The sequence below is a fragment of the Tachypleus tridentatus genome, chromosome 9, assembly GCF_004210375.1.
Source record: "Tachypleus tridentatus isolate NWPU-2018 chromosome 9, ASM421037v1, whole genome shotgun sequence".
Taxonomy (NCBI): domain Eukaryota; kingdom Metazoa; phylum Arthropoda; class Merostomata; order Xiphosura; family Limulidae; genus Tachypleus; species Tachypleus tridentatus.
In genome coordinates, this window is record NC_134833.1 from 71,969,822 (window position 1) to 71,983,917 (window position 14,096).

At 31.2% G+C, this 14,096-nt stretch overlaps 2 protein-coding genes and 1 long non-coding RNA gene across 9 annotated transcripts in view; 1 reads left to right on the top strand and 2 right to left on the bottom strand.

Annotated features, from left to right (window-relative positions):
* The window catches only part of LOC143225469 (uncharacterized), a 159,926-nt gene extending 153,106 nt beyond the window's left edge, over positions 1-6,820 (bottom strand). For all 5 annotated transcript variants that reach the window (XR_013013863.1, XR_013013862.1, XR_013013861.1 and 2 more), the window contains exon 1: positions 6,689-6,820. The gene's annotated coding sequence lies outside the window, so the exon portion shown is untranslated. The remainder of the gene's footprint in view (positions 1-6,688) is intronic.
* Positions 1-6,974, top strand: part of LOC143225473 (uncharacterized) — a 24,155-nt gene extending 17,181 nt beyond the window's left edge. The window contains exon 3 of the long non-coding RNA XR_013013870.1: positions 6,699-6,974. This is a non-coding gene — a long non-coding RNA (uncharacterized LOC143225473). The remainder of the gene's footprint in view (positions 1-6,698) is intronic.
* A 1,216-nt stretch (positions 6,975-8,190) lies between these two features.
* LOC143225468 (zinc finger protein ZIC 1-like) overlaps positions 8,191-14,096 on the bottom strand; it is a 30,475-nt gene continuing 24,569 nt past the window's right edge. The window contains exons 2-4 of one of the 3 annotated variants that reach the window (XR_013013860.1): positions 13,437-14,045; positions 11,036-11,160; positions 8,191-9,286 (exon numbers count right to left, since the gene is read on the bottom strand). Coding sequence is in view for 1 of the 3 variants with exons in the window: in XM_076454938.1 (XP_076311053.1) it covers positions 13,525-14,045 (521 nt within the window). In the remaining 2 variants the exon portion in view is untranslated. Of the gene's footprint in view, positions 14,046-14,096 lie in introns of all 3 variants that reach the window. The other 2 variants (XR_013013859.1, XM_076454938.1) reach the window with 2 other exon arrangements.

The following is a 14,096-nucleotide window of genomic DNA, read 5'->3' on the forward strand; positions in this document are numbered from 1 at the left end:
GAGGGCGAGCATGTTTGACGCGACTCGGGCGCGAACCCGCGACCCTCAGATTAAGAAGCGCACGCCTTAACGCACTAGGCCATGCCAGGCCTTAAAAATAACACAATTTTATCAAAACACGTACAATGAATGATGGTAGCTTTGGTACAATTTATTTTTGAGTTTTCTAAACATAGTTATAGATATCGCTTTCGCAGCCAACAGTTTGTTATTACAAATATCTTACCATATACGTTTATGAGTTTGTTACAGACATAAAAACTCATAAATGTATCTGATAAGGTATTCGCAATACAAATGGTTGTACAAAGCTTTTAACTCCATATAATTTTTAGTATAATACCTTTTTCCAATATATTATTAGTCTCAAAACGAACGTTTACATTTGGTATTCTGTTTTACCATCTTATCTGTAGAGTTTCCCTTTTAAATTTAACTGTTACCTTGACAAGTGACTAATCATCACAAGTAACTGTATTTATCAGGCAGGTGTCGGGAAACATTTGGCTGAAACTAAGTCTTGGTTAATACCTCCATCTACACTCAAAATCAAGACAAAAATAAGATAACAAATGAATCAGACTGAAACATGACAATGGAAAGAAACCTGAAATAAGTAATGACCAAGAAAATTACCGTTATAAAAATCACAACTGTAAACGTTTATATTAATACTGTGCCATTGTCGTTTCTTGAACACAAATCATATTATACTATGCTTCGTATGCCTATTTTCTCCAAGTAATTTAGTTCCTGGGAAAGTTTTTTTAATCTTAAATAACTGAGTACAAAAGATGTGCGAAGCTGGTTTTTAAAAAAGTATTTTAGTTCCTTCAATTATAAAACATATATACATTGAATATGTATACATGGTGTCAAAATGGATGAATAAATAGAAATTTAGCACATTCAGTGGAATTTTATTATGTCCATTTTATGTGTAATCATTCGTTTTTGAAGTTCACAGTTCAGTTTTGAAACCTTTCTCTGGAGCAGACTTTAATCTTAGGAAGCGGCCACAAAACAAAACAACAGTTAAGTTCTAATGTGCAACTCATGTTGAGTTGTTATATATATATATATATGAAAAAAGTACATAATAATAGAAATAACCTGTATTGATCATTCGTTATTTCTTATAATATGTAGATTTTTATATTTGAGAGAGTTTGTAATTAGCAAATGCGTATTTCTTAATGTTCAAGTATTAGCCCTTTTCGAAATATTCCAAATATAAGGTGTTTTGACTAACTCTAAAATAAACGTTATTATCAGTGTAAGGAAATTATAAACTAAGAAGTTAACTATATTTCATCATGATTGTAAAATTAATTCTGAGTGAGGTTCAAAAGCAATTGAACAATATTCGTTGGGCATTCACTGTACAAGTTTGAATTGAAATGGTTAAACTAAATATGTTTAGTTAGTTGATTGTGTCCCTCAATATATCAGACGGAATTGAAATCAAGACAATGTGTTCAATTTGTAACAAGAATATCCTTCTAGATTACCAACTGGCTTGAAAAATCTTCAAATTTTATAGAATCTATATTTTACTAAAATTTAAAGGGAATTGTAAAAATCTGATAAAATTAGGGAAAGTATTCTGAGGATTATAAGGGTGCTAATTAACCAAGTTATTTTACGAGAACGATTTAATAATTAGAATACTTAATTAACTGTGTAAGTGCTGCTGATGATAATAAAGTTGATTTGAAGCAAGCAAAGCCAGAGTTATTTTAGTGTAAATCTACAGGTCAGATCATGAATATGTGTCGCTATAGTGGCTCAGTTCTTGTTTCCTTTTTAATTAGTTAGTACATTATAAGAGTCAAATAATTTATTGGAAATGAGTTCGGTTTTATATAACGCTTGAAAATAATATTCAATGTATTACTTAGCATTCAAAAATTAAGCATTTGAATGTATAGAGGGTTTGTCGTATTTCAAAATAATTGTTTGTATATACTAATACAGATGAGTGTCATCGATAGAATTAGCACTTATATATTTGGTTCACAGCTTATTCTCGACTCTACCTCATTCACAAGCAGTGCTGCCTTGGGTAAACTCGTGGATGGACGTTTACAACACCTGTTTCCCAAGAAGATTCTACGCAGCTAAAGTCTCTCAAATATAACTCACAGTAAATTTTGTTCAAAATACAAATATAATTAATAATTTAGTTAATTGTGTTAATGGAAATATTATCTCAGTTTCAGGAGAATTATGATTTAATGAAGACATATAATTTCGAAAAATCAATTAAAGACAAATACAAAACTTTATCACCAGAGCGCTTTTGAAGGGTGGACCTTTCTTTTCCAGGAGTATGCTGATGAAATGTATCAGTCATTATTTTTGAAAACTGGATATTTATAGTGAACGCAAATTAATTATTTCCACACTTTTTTACTGAGAACCAAAACGTTCAATGCAGATTGAAAACGTAGAGTGAAAACATTTTAAAACTAGACATTTTTATAACTTCCAACCAAGAAACGTCTTTGCTTATATTTACACCTTATTTGCTTACTTTTCCAACATTTCTCAGATTAAAACCTAAAATTACGGGCGGAGTCAAAACATCAGTAGTTATTATAGGTTTACACAATATCTCATTTTATATATATATATAACACTTTTCTTTCCTGTTTCAACTTATTTTGCAGCCAATCTGTTTCAAATAATAACAGCGTTTAGTCTTGTTATAGTTACCATGGTTACAGCAATATTATGACAATGTGTGAAAAACCACTTCTCATTAACACTGGAATAATATTGATTTTTGTGTGGCAGATCTCCTACTCAAAGTACTTACACGTCGCTTTAGAACATGTTGCGGAAATATTCTGTTCTGAAACGAACTGGGTTAAATACAAATTAATGATATAACTTATTAAGATAACAAATTATAGAGAAATTGGTAGAGAAACTTAAAATAGTTTTCTAGCATTACTTTAAACTTACTTTGCCCCTAATAATTTATTTAAAAGCATTAGATTTGAAACATGTTGACAATAAATTGCTTAAAATTAATAATGGTTTGTGATAAAATTGTGTTCCAAGAGCTGTAAAGTTAATATCATAATTTTATTTAAGGGTATGAAATTAGATGCACGCTCCCGCCTAAGTTATCGTAACCATCAATAAACCACCTTTTCCAATAAAGGGAATTTGATAATCTATACCTCACCTAAACCATCACTACGTCTTGTTATCACACTTTATTTGAAGGATATGAAATCCCCTCATGAAAACTAGGTGCCTCTTCATATATTTCATCTGACGTGTATCAAAACTCGCATTAAAAGTGACCCTACGTAAACACACAAGTTATAGGTTCATCTAATTATTATTCTTCATTCAGGAGATACTAAAACTTATATACAAGTTTGGATTTCATCCTGCTATTGTCTTTCATTCTGAAAATACACAGATTCTCGCTTCAGTTTTGGTATTATTATGAGAGCGTAACAGTTGAGTTAGGGAATACTTGATATGTTAGTGTCGCTCTTTTCTATTCATTCGCATTTAAAATCAGTAAGTACTGTAATCCTCATGCAACCAAAACTTTATCAATAGTGTCTGTGAGGAAAAGTAGATTTTACATGTGTCCTACCCCCGAATATACAGTTGATGAGACAAAACGTCAAACGGTTTTTTAGCTAAAGTTTAAAGATTTCAAAATTTAAGAACATTCTTTAGGTCTGAGATCTTTATGTATGAAAATTAATATAAACATAAAAATGGAAACGCTCCAAGGCTTTCGAATTAATGCCATTAAAAACGTACTTGCTAAAGAATAGCATTAATTAAAAACTCTTTAACAAAACTGACGATAAATATCTTTAGAATACCAAAGTTATTAATATTAAGTTGTTATTTTTGAAAAGGACTAACTGTCTTAACTTGTTTTCAGTGGTAAGAGAAATTAAAACTGATCAATGTGACTAAGTGTTTTTATTCTATTGTAAAACAAATCTAAACTGAAACTAATTCCATTTACTGAGTAAAGCCTTTTGATTTCCTGTAAACTGGTTTATGATATTAAGTGGTTCTAATTGTTTTCTATGTAGGACCGATTTCTTTAACGAATATTTTTATTTTCTATTCAAGTTTCTTCATTTGTGCCAGAAATACTTAATACCCAAGCACCAAGAGTTTCTAAATGAATTTCATTCTGTTTTAAATTTTAAAAAAGGAGTTTAGAGTAAATGTTTTTCTAAGTTGTGTTCACAGTTCTCTTATTACTTTATATATATATATAATGCACGATATGTCAAGAGCTATTTTTTATGTTCAAGTTAGATTTTTTTCGCACATCTTACTTAACAATAAATATACGTGTATAATGTTCTTTCAATGGTTAGCATATAAAGATGTCTTCTAATGGAAACACTTTGAGAGGATTATCAATAAACGATTTATAATTCACATTTCAGTTCATCTGACAAATTTCACCAACCTGGACTAACCTTATATTACTACTATTTGTGTGTTTTTAAGATGCTGCATCACTAATAGAAATGATAACAATTAAAGACATATGGTTGTGGTTTTCCTATCCCGTCTAATAATTAGAGTATCTGTTCTAAAGTATATATATGTTACTCATTATATGCTTAATTGTATTGCGTGACACATTAAGGCGTGGTCTCGAGTACCTGACACTATTCAGGGTGTTAATAAATTCACGATAAAAGCTTTTATGCTACTTTCGTTGGCAGAAAAATGTCACGTCGGTTGTAAACTAAAGCACAATATGTCTAACGAATATTTAAATATAAAAAAGTAAAAATACTGATATAGCCGTGAATTAACCAATATCTTAAGTTACTAGGATTCAGATATGTATTTTTTAAGAAAAGGTTATCAAATAGGTTTTCATGTGTTACTACTTTATGTGAGATTTTATCCAATTCTAATCGATGTGAATACGTTTTAACCATATCAATTACACTATTCTATTCCATTAAACAGTATTCTTATAGTAAAGTTCTTGACATGCTCAGTTTTAGCGTTTAATCAATTTGTACAAATGTTATAAAGATATAACAAAAAGTAATAAGAAAGAACAATGAGAATAATAAATATATAATAAAGAGTAAAATACGTAATGTGTTGTAACCATTTAAGATTACTTAATTTGAGTATATCTTAACGTTTGAATATAAATATAACATTTTACGTATTTCTGAACCAACTATAAGATATCAAGTGACTTATACTGATCCATTTACCTGTTTGCATATCAGTAATTACACACGTAACTTGTCTCATTTTATTCACTTTGATTTTTTGTTGAATTTAAATACAAGTTGAATGCGGTATGATTTTTTTTTATTATTACGAAAATGAGATTTCATTTGATAAATAAAGTATAGCAAGCTTCAAGAAAAATTTCCAAATGTTTTATAAAATTGTTATTCATTGAATATAAAACACATGGCAATGGAAGAAAGTGCTTATATCACTTGAGTAGCATTACAGAATTAGGTTACCACACGAAACGTCCAAACTGTTTTAACATATGCTAATTACTAGTTCCCCGCTGGTACAGCGGTAAGTCTTCGGATTTATAACGCTAAAATCAGAGGTTCGATTCTACTCGGTTGACTCGGTATATAACTGAATGTGGCTCAGCTATAAGAAAATACATATACACATATATTACTAAAGAGATACAAACATAAAGATAATCCATTTCCACATATGTAGCTTAAAAATCCGTGGTAAATCATGTTTCTCATTACTTTTCAAATTGAATATTCTGATATACATAGTTCTCGAACTATGGATACCGATTCGACTAAAATTTAATGTTTGATATTGACATTCAATTCTGGATTTCTGCTTGCTTATATTTTCTGTCCTAGTTATTTAAGATTAGGATTTTGTCACATAATCGTATAGTTTTAGGGTTTCAGTGATGTTTCATACCATTAACATTGACTTCGAAATGGGTTGAACCTGTGGAAGAGCGCTGTACTTCGTCACGAATTCGTGCGATACCACGTGATACTTCCCTATTTTAAGCCACGAGTGTGTTATAAATATAAGTCAATCCCTTAGGAATAGATGATAGAGTGCTGCGGACTGGTATACTTATCTCAGGTCAGTAGTTTAAAACTAGGAACAGCGACAGATAACCTTAATAGCTTTGCCATAAGTACAATTACAAATAATGACTTATAGCAAAGTGACTATTACTTTTGAATAGCAACACTTTACAATATTTTGCGGATATCAAGTAGTCTATACTTATTTTTTTTTCAACAGAAAATAACATACTGGATTTATCATAGTTCAATGATACAGAACTTACAAGAAATTGAGGTATAAAAAATCAAACACCAGAATACAATTATACATTTGACTTTTATATACCATTTTTCAGATTCTATAGAGTATGCATATCAAATATTAATTTTAAGTAAAAAGGTACTACACTATGTCTGTGTATAAATACAAGTTTTCTTAAAGGTTGTAAGCTTGTATTCACACCGAGCGAGTATTTTTAATGTTTTTTTAGTACTTCCCTTAAAATTGAACATTTGTAGTCGACTAAGAAGCTGAAATAATCGCGAAACTTTCCATGGTTTAGCATCATTAGTGAGCACATTCTAAAGCTGTAAAGATAGCTTTAATCGATCAGAGTTTCTTAACAGATTAATATATGACTCACCTGATTACAGGCTTTAACTATACGGGTGGCTCCACTACCATCATCGTACACCAAATTACCTGTTTGATGATTCTCTGGTGAAGTCTTGAACTATCAGCTTGCTCGGAAATTTATTGGTGTTGGCTAAACAAATATGGCTGCAGTGACAGGTGGGCGTAAATCATCGTTAGAAGGCAGGACGTCCGCGCCCACTTGCACCTTGGCTTTTGCGATCGATGGCTCAAATCGACGGCTGTCGGGTTCAGAGGCTCATACCCGTTTCATTGTTCTTCACGTTATGTATATATAAGCGAAATAAAGGTCTCACTTGAATAAAAAAGGAATTCAAAAGTTCATGTTGAATAGATAATCGTCACTACGATGCCTTGTTCTGTATATGCTGTTTTGCATCACATTACAAATCGTCTTTAAAAGAAAACGTTTAAATGCTGTTTTACTTGCAATATACATATACATAAAGCTAGACGTACTTTGTAAATTGAAACAAAATATTATTGAATACTTCGTACTTGAAGAAACTACATTGTTGCTATTAAAGAAGTTGTTTTTGAAACAAATTAGAGGTGTTCATCAAATGTTCTAGAATTTTGTGAGCTGATTAATTCTGTAAAGTCATTTGTAGCATCTGCATTAATGAGGTTAATTTAGCGTAACAAATAACCTCTTTATTTGGAAGTTTATCTTCAGAGTAATTGCAATGCCATTTTAATGACACATCTGTAACACCAGTTTAAAAGAAAGAAATATATTTGGAAATCCTCTTATCAGCAACTTTTCCATAGTTCCATTTTGTAAAAAAATATCTGTTAAGGTTTTCGAAAGTTTCAATGTAAGTCTCAGAGAGTATTAACTGTAATCTAAACACACGCAGCATTGAAAGATTTACAATGAACGTTGTCTAAATAAGAAAAAATAGAATTTTGTTTCAATTAATTATTGTGTGTAGTAATTTATTACAATGTCAATCTTTTTCTTAAAATGTTATGCAATATAGTGTTTGATTTGTATATTAATCTATTTTATATACATGAAACACGAGTTTAATATTAATTTAATATTAATTAATAATACTATGTGACGAAATAATCTCTGCAGAAGAAATAATGTTTAAATAGAAAAACATGTTTACACTTAAAAGTTAACAATACTAGTATAATATAATAATAATACTTCAAATTTAGAATTTGTTTAACCAAGCATGTTAAAATTAAGTATATTTCAAAGTTAACTATTTCTTTCTAAAGACATTCCTTGCCATGTATACTTAGGTTCGAGAAACATTGTGTATTTTGTAACAAAATATTCGAAATGTTAGAAACGTTCTATATTAGCTATCAAGCATTTATCGATAAATGCAATTCTGTAATGTTTTCGAATATCCTTAACAGACACATAGTCCAGGACAAAAAAAAATCCAATATTTATATTAGTAATGGGAACTGCTATTGTGTTCGATTAGATGGACATAACCTTGGCATAGCAATATACGACAGGTACAACAATTCACTATCAGTTTTTATTAAAATTTACATCATAACTGTACACAACACGGTAGTTACAACACATAAATCAATAATACAATGGACATTTCGATTCTCTCTGTAAAAACAGAGTTTTATCAGCAATTAATCTATTTACAAGATGGTGTACCACACTTAATGGATGATGTAGAGAGAAAGGACCAATGTATTAGCTATAAGGCAACAGTGTCATTAATACAAACATGAAAAATAAAACATGTGCCTTAAAAGAGATGTGCAATGATTTCTGAAGTCTAGTAAAGTTTTATGTAAGGATGAAACGGAGTTATTGTTAAATTACGGACAATCATCAAGTAAAAAAAAACATTCTTCTTTTAGCCTATCGCACTATACAGCGCAATAAGACGATACAAATTTAATCATATATCATGCTGAAAACAGAAAAACGTATAAACGCACACAACTTCATAAAACACGTAAATTGTGTGCGAAGGATTATTTCAAACGCTATAAAAATTATAGATAGTATCACTAATAAATGTTTAAAATCTATTTTTTTATCAAACTTGAACGACATTTATATAGTATAAAATGATTTTATAATTATCGCAATTTTCTCTTTCAGTTATTTAAATTATATTCAGCTCGGAATGGGAACTGAAAAAGACCAGATGATTCCATAGACTTAGAAAAATTAAGTATCAATAATATTAAGTAGAAGACATCGTGTTATGAACAATCAACAAAGCAACAATTACTCGTAATCTGTAGAAATACTTTACATGATAATTAGTAGAAATAATGAAACTGGACTGAAATAATTGGCTGTCTTGAATCAACACACTCATTAGAGGGAGTCGTGAAGCATACGAAAGTGTGTAAATAGAGTTATGGTGTACTTAAAGGCCCGGTGAACATTACCAGTGATATGTTTCATTTTTATTAGAATCTTCGAAACATTAAAGCATACTTAACAGATAGAATTTTCTTTCACCGTCAACTCTATTTTAAGGTTTATGACATTTTGTTTCATGCCAACTCCGTACTTCCTGATTAAATACGCTGTTTTCTCCAGAAGCATCGAATCTTCATTGCTTAAATAGTTTTTGAATTTAGACTGTAAGGAAAGAAGAGCAGAACGAAAATGATGTAAGATAAAGATTGGTATGATTCCTCATCACATTGATGTTTATTATGAATCACTTACACACATGACAGCATATATTTATTATATCACGTTTAGCACAGATACCGACTGAAATATTGTCGAGTAGCTTCCCGAATATTTTTCAAATGATCACATTTCCTTTTAAATAAATGCAAAATACACTTATCATAAAATTCCACCACTCCACATTTAATTATTCAATGACTTCATTTCTTACTTTTAGTTTCAGAAAAAAAAATCATCATTCTCCTCCTACTCTTTCAATTTGTCTATAGCTCCTCCCATCATTGCGTTTGAGTATTCTCAAAGAAACAGTGTGCAATTTGTGCAGTCAAGCCTTCATAGTTAACTTCTCACAAAAATTATTTATTTTGTATGAAATTAGATAACGTAGCTCAGAGGTTAACAACTGTCGAGAGGTTTGTGTTTCTGGCCTCAGTTTAATATAGGATGTTTAGTGAATTATTGTTTGCCAGTAACCCATTTTCCTGTATATTGTTTCAGTTACGATGTCGTTAATGTTAGTGTTCAACGGGTTACACCGTTAGGGCTGACCATGCTGGCGCCATCGCTGTTTCAATGTGAAAATAAAGAAAAGTACTTTAAGTTAACTTTTCCTGTTCTGGAACCCCAAGACAATTAGCTATTTTGATGAAGATAATGAATTTGACTCATTCTTGCTGGTACACAACGTTTCCTAATTAGATGACTATCAATTTATTGTGCGGTTGAAGTTCCGTTTCCGCGCGTCATAAAATACGATCCGGAATTCCTCGGTGAAACAGGGGGACGCGTTACATCGCATTAAGTGCTCTTGAGCGATTTATTGCAGAGTAATGAAAACGGAACACCACTTATCCTACAAGTTTGAAACACGGTCCCTATATTAAGAGGCCTATTTTCAAACGTTCTTACGTGAAGATGGCCCTCCTACGTTCGTGCTTTTATTAACACAAGCTCAGTGTTATATGATTTTTTTTCTTTGAGACTTCAAAGAGAATTGTAGTTTCTTTAGCATATGATAATTACCTGAGACAATGTAATACGCGTTTGTGGTGATTAAAAGCCATTTTTTTAATTGAACAATTCTTTATTTGCAAATCACCAATTCCTTAGAATCTCAAGACGTCAAGGAAATGTACAAAACAAAACAAAAACAGTTAAGTGTTTTTAGCACTAATTCTCAATAAATGTATCAAAAAATTAATTTTTTAGTGAATATTTAAAAAAATGTTGTAACGATGATGCCTAATAACACATATTTTTTGTTTATTTCTATTCTATATATATGTATTTATGGCCAGGTGCGGCCAGTACGTCCGCCGGGAAAGTGAATGGTAAAAAAATCTGGCGAGTCAATAAACGATGTATAACTGTTTCGAGTCAAGTTACGTTTTATGAAATCTTTGTGATAATTTACTTTTTCTGATTGAACACATTACGAAGCTGTGTTTATTGATTGTTGTTGAAACCCTAATCATTTCTGTCTACAAAAAATAAACACATATGACAGAAAGATTCACACCTCCACCTCTCTTGAACCCTTCACCATCTGGTGACCAAATGAAGAGGTAGAATACATGAGCAACCATCCTTAACTTGGCTTGATTCCAGTCGTCAGAACAGAGAGTGTAAAGATTGCATGTATACAAGGTAAGAATAAGTGTTGGGAAAGATTAGTTTTTGATACGTGCTTACCGCTAACTCACGTTGAAATACAGTTGTAAGATTGCGATCTAATACTAATAGTTTCAAAAAGAGGTCCAGGCTTGAAATATGGAGATCCCTTCAGCTGAGCAGGTGTTGCAAGAAAGTGAAGAAAGCTAAAATAATCGGACATAGTAAAACATTAGATCGTGGTATCAATAACGGTGATTAACCACGTGTGTATTTTATTTAGTAAAATATTTTCAATATACTTAAGTTTTATCATTCTAGTGGTAAAATTAAGATTAAAGTTTCTTTTTTTTAAATTAAACGATTTTTAAAATAGTATTTAAAAAATTACTTGAACTAAATTTCTTACAGGAAATACGAGAAACAGACATTGTAAAGTAGAATACACCGGAAGGTTTGTCTGTAAATACCAATATAATGAATTCTGTTTTGTTTTTTTTGCCGATTTTTGGAAAGCATTCGTGCAACTTAATTTCAAATTATGTTACAGTTATAAAATAAAAAAATTAATGTATAAAAAACAGTATAGTTGGGAATGTATGTTGCTTTATCAATTTAGGAACTAGTGAATGTGGCTATTTATTTACACTACTGTAATTATTTATGGAACAGCGCATTACATATAATTTATTAAGGTTTCTATGTATATATTTTATACTTGGAAAATTCCCATTTTGTTATGCATTACTTGTTACAAATCGTTTAGTTCTAATATTCTATTTTTAATCAAAGTGTTTTTTCTTCTCTTTACACAAATATTTCAAAACTACGGAGCAAGATGTTTTCACTAAAATATTTTTAGTGAAAATTTGCACAAAATGGTTGTGATACTCTCAAAGTTTCAACTATTACTTACTGTTCCAAAGACACAATTTTGAAGTTAACGCGTTTTTTTTACAGTTGATTGGTCATTTTATTTCTTCTTAATCTCTACTAGTATGTTTAGCTAACGTTGAATATACAGTTGCAAGAGATTACGCGGGGGTATAAATGCTTAGTTCCGTTTGTGCTACGGTTAGTATACGAGTAGGCCAACATTGTATGCATTGCACAGAAAATTAATTGGTGAAAGTTACTTAATAGTCATGTTAGAACAGCTATAGCTGATTAAAAGATATCTTAACTGATTGTTCAGCTTATCCAAAAATATAATTTAAACACATACAAGCTTTTTAAACTCTTGTTAGCACATTGAGTTGAGTAATAAAAACAACATTTCTCTTCATCATGTAGACAGTTCAGAAAAGATACTTACTCGACTATACAAACTGTAATTCATACAGCTTGCTCTTTAGTTAAACTTTAAGTTCTTTTCCTTTCTGTAGTCTTTTTTTTTTATTTTTGAATGACTGATATATATATCGAAATGTTTACATTTTCTATTTGTAACTTCATAGAAAGTGTCTTGCTTTCAGATTGTTTCAGGTGTCATGGTACAGAACATATAAACATAAAGTAGTCATTAGAATAACAACAAGTTTTTAAAAGCATTATCGCTATAAAACTTCAAACAGACAGGTAATATTCAAATTCATCAGTCAGAAATAGATTATGTGAAAATCAAATGCCTCGAAAACAAGCTAATTAAAAATATATCATCATTTGCATTCATCAACAGTGACCGACTTCTTTACAAAATGTTACTACTGACTTGTAAATATGATAGATGTTCTCTGTCTTGGAGCTTTTAATATTTTCTGTTAAATATTAATTTTCAAAATCAGGCTTTCACAAATAGAATTAAAAATACAGAGCTTCTTTTTATAAACCAATTACTTCTTCAGTACAAGGAAGCAATGACGTTACAATAATGTCATGTAAGTTTTCATGATGCACTTACCAAGAGTTCTTAAACTTATATTTTTACCTAAATCACTTGTTTATTTGGTAAACCTTTATGTAAAATCTTCATTTTCAAAATAACAACGAAATACCTATTTAAGTTTCTCAATATACAGATTTACATAGATTAAAAATCAGATAAGTTAGTAAAAAGAGTAAATGTACATTACATTCATTGAATAAACTTAGCATCTGTTTTGTCAAAGCTTTTCGTTGTTTACATTCGGTAAATGCTAATGTTACAAATAACTTGACTGGTTTATCTATTTAGATTTTATGATGGGTCTTTGACTCTTCATAAGTTGTAGTAAAACGTAAGAAAATACATAAATACATGAATATGTGTACACCAACATTCTCATTTTACATAACTAACACAGATGTCTTCAAAACCCACAAATAATGACCCTTCATGTTATCACACCTTTAAATTCTGTCCAGTTTCTTTTTGTTTTTTTTACGCATCAGATATTTACATATGGTAAGCCTATATCAGCTATAATGACTGTTGAGGAGAGAGTGGACAAGACCATTTAGACATAGGGGGCTTTGTTTTCTTATCTAAACCAAACAGGCTTACCTCTGCTCGGATGACCCATGAAACTCCCGTCCATTTAGATGTTTGTTTGCTTCATAATATCTGTACACATATTGTAATATATACTGGATCAGTAGGGTGAAGAACCGTGGAGGTGGTGAGCTATTCCGACCACAGGCGAGTGTTCGTTACTGGGTGGAGTTGGCATACCGGCCGCTGACTGACACACGTACCATTCACTCAAGTTTGTCGGGTGGCCACTTCCTACTCCAAGCCCAGAGTTATTTACTATGGGTAATGCCGTGTGGCCTGGTAGGCCAGAACCGACTAACGCGCTCGTAGACTGGGACCCGATTAGCGCATTGTTGTTACCGTTTGTGGTAGCGCACGGTGGCGAGTCACTTTCGTAGTCTGACATAGAGCTGTTGCTACCTGTAGAACCCGGCACTACGCCGGGCGGCGGGGGTGACTTCCCATGTATCTTCATGTGTTTTCGTAGAGAGCTTGGGTGTGTATAACTTTTATCGCAGCCTCGTATCTTGCAGTTGTACGGTTTGTCACTGGTATGCACGTGAGAATGTTTTTTCCGGTCGGAACTGTTGGCAAACCTCCGGTCACATCCCTCGAACTCGCACTTAAACGGTTTCTCTCCTGTATAAAACACTGATGTTACTAAAACTTTTGAAATAATAAAAAGATAAC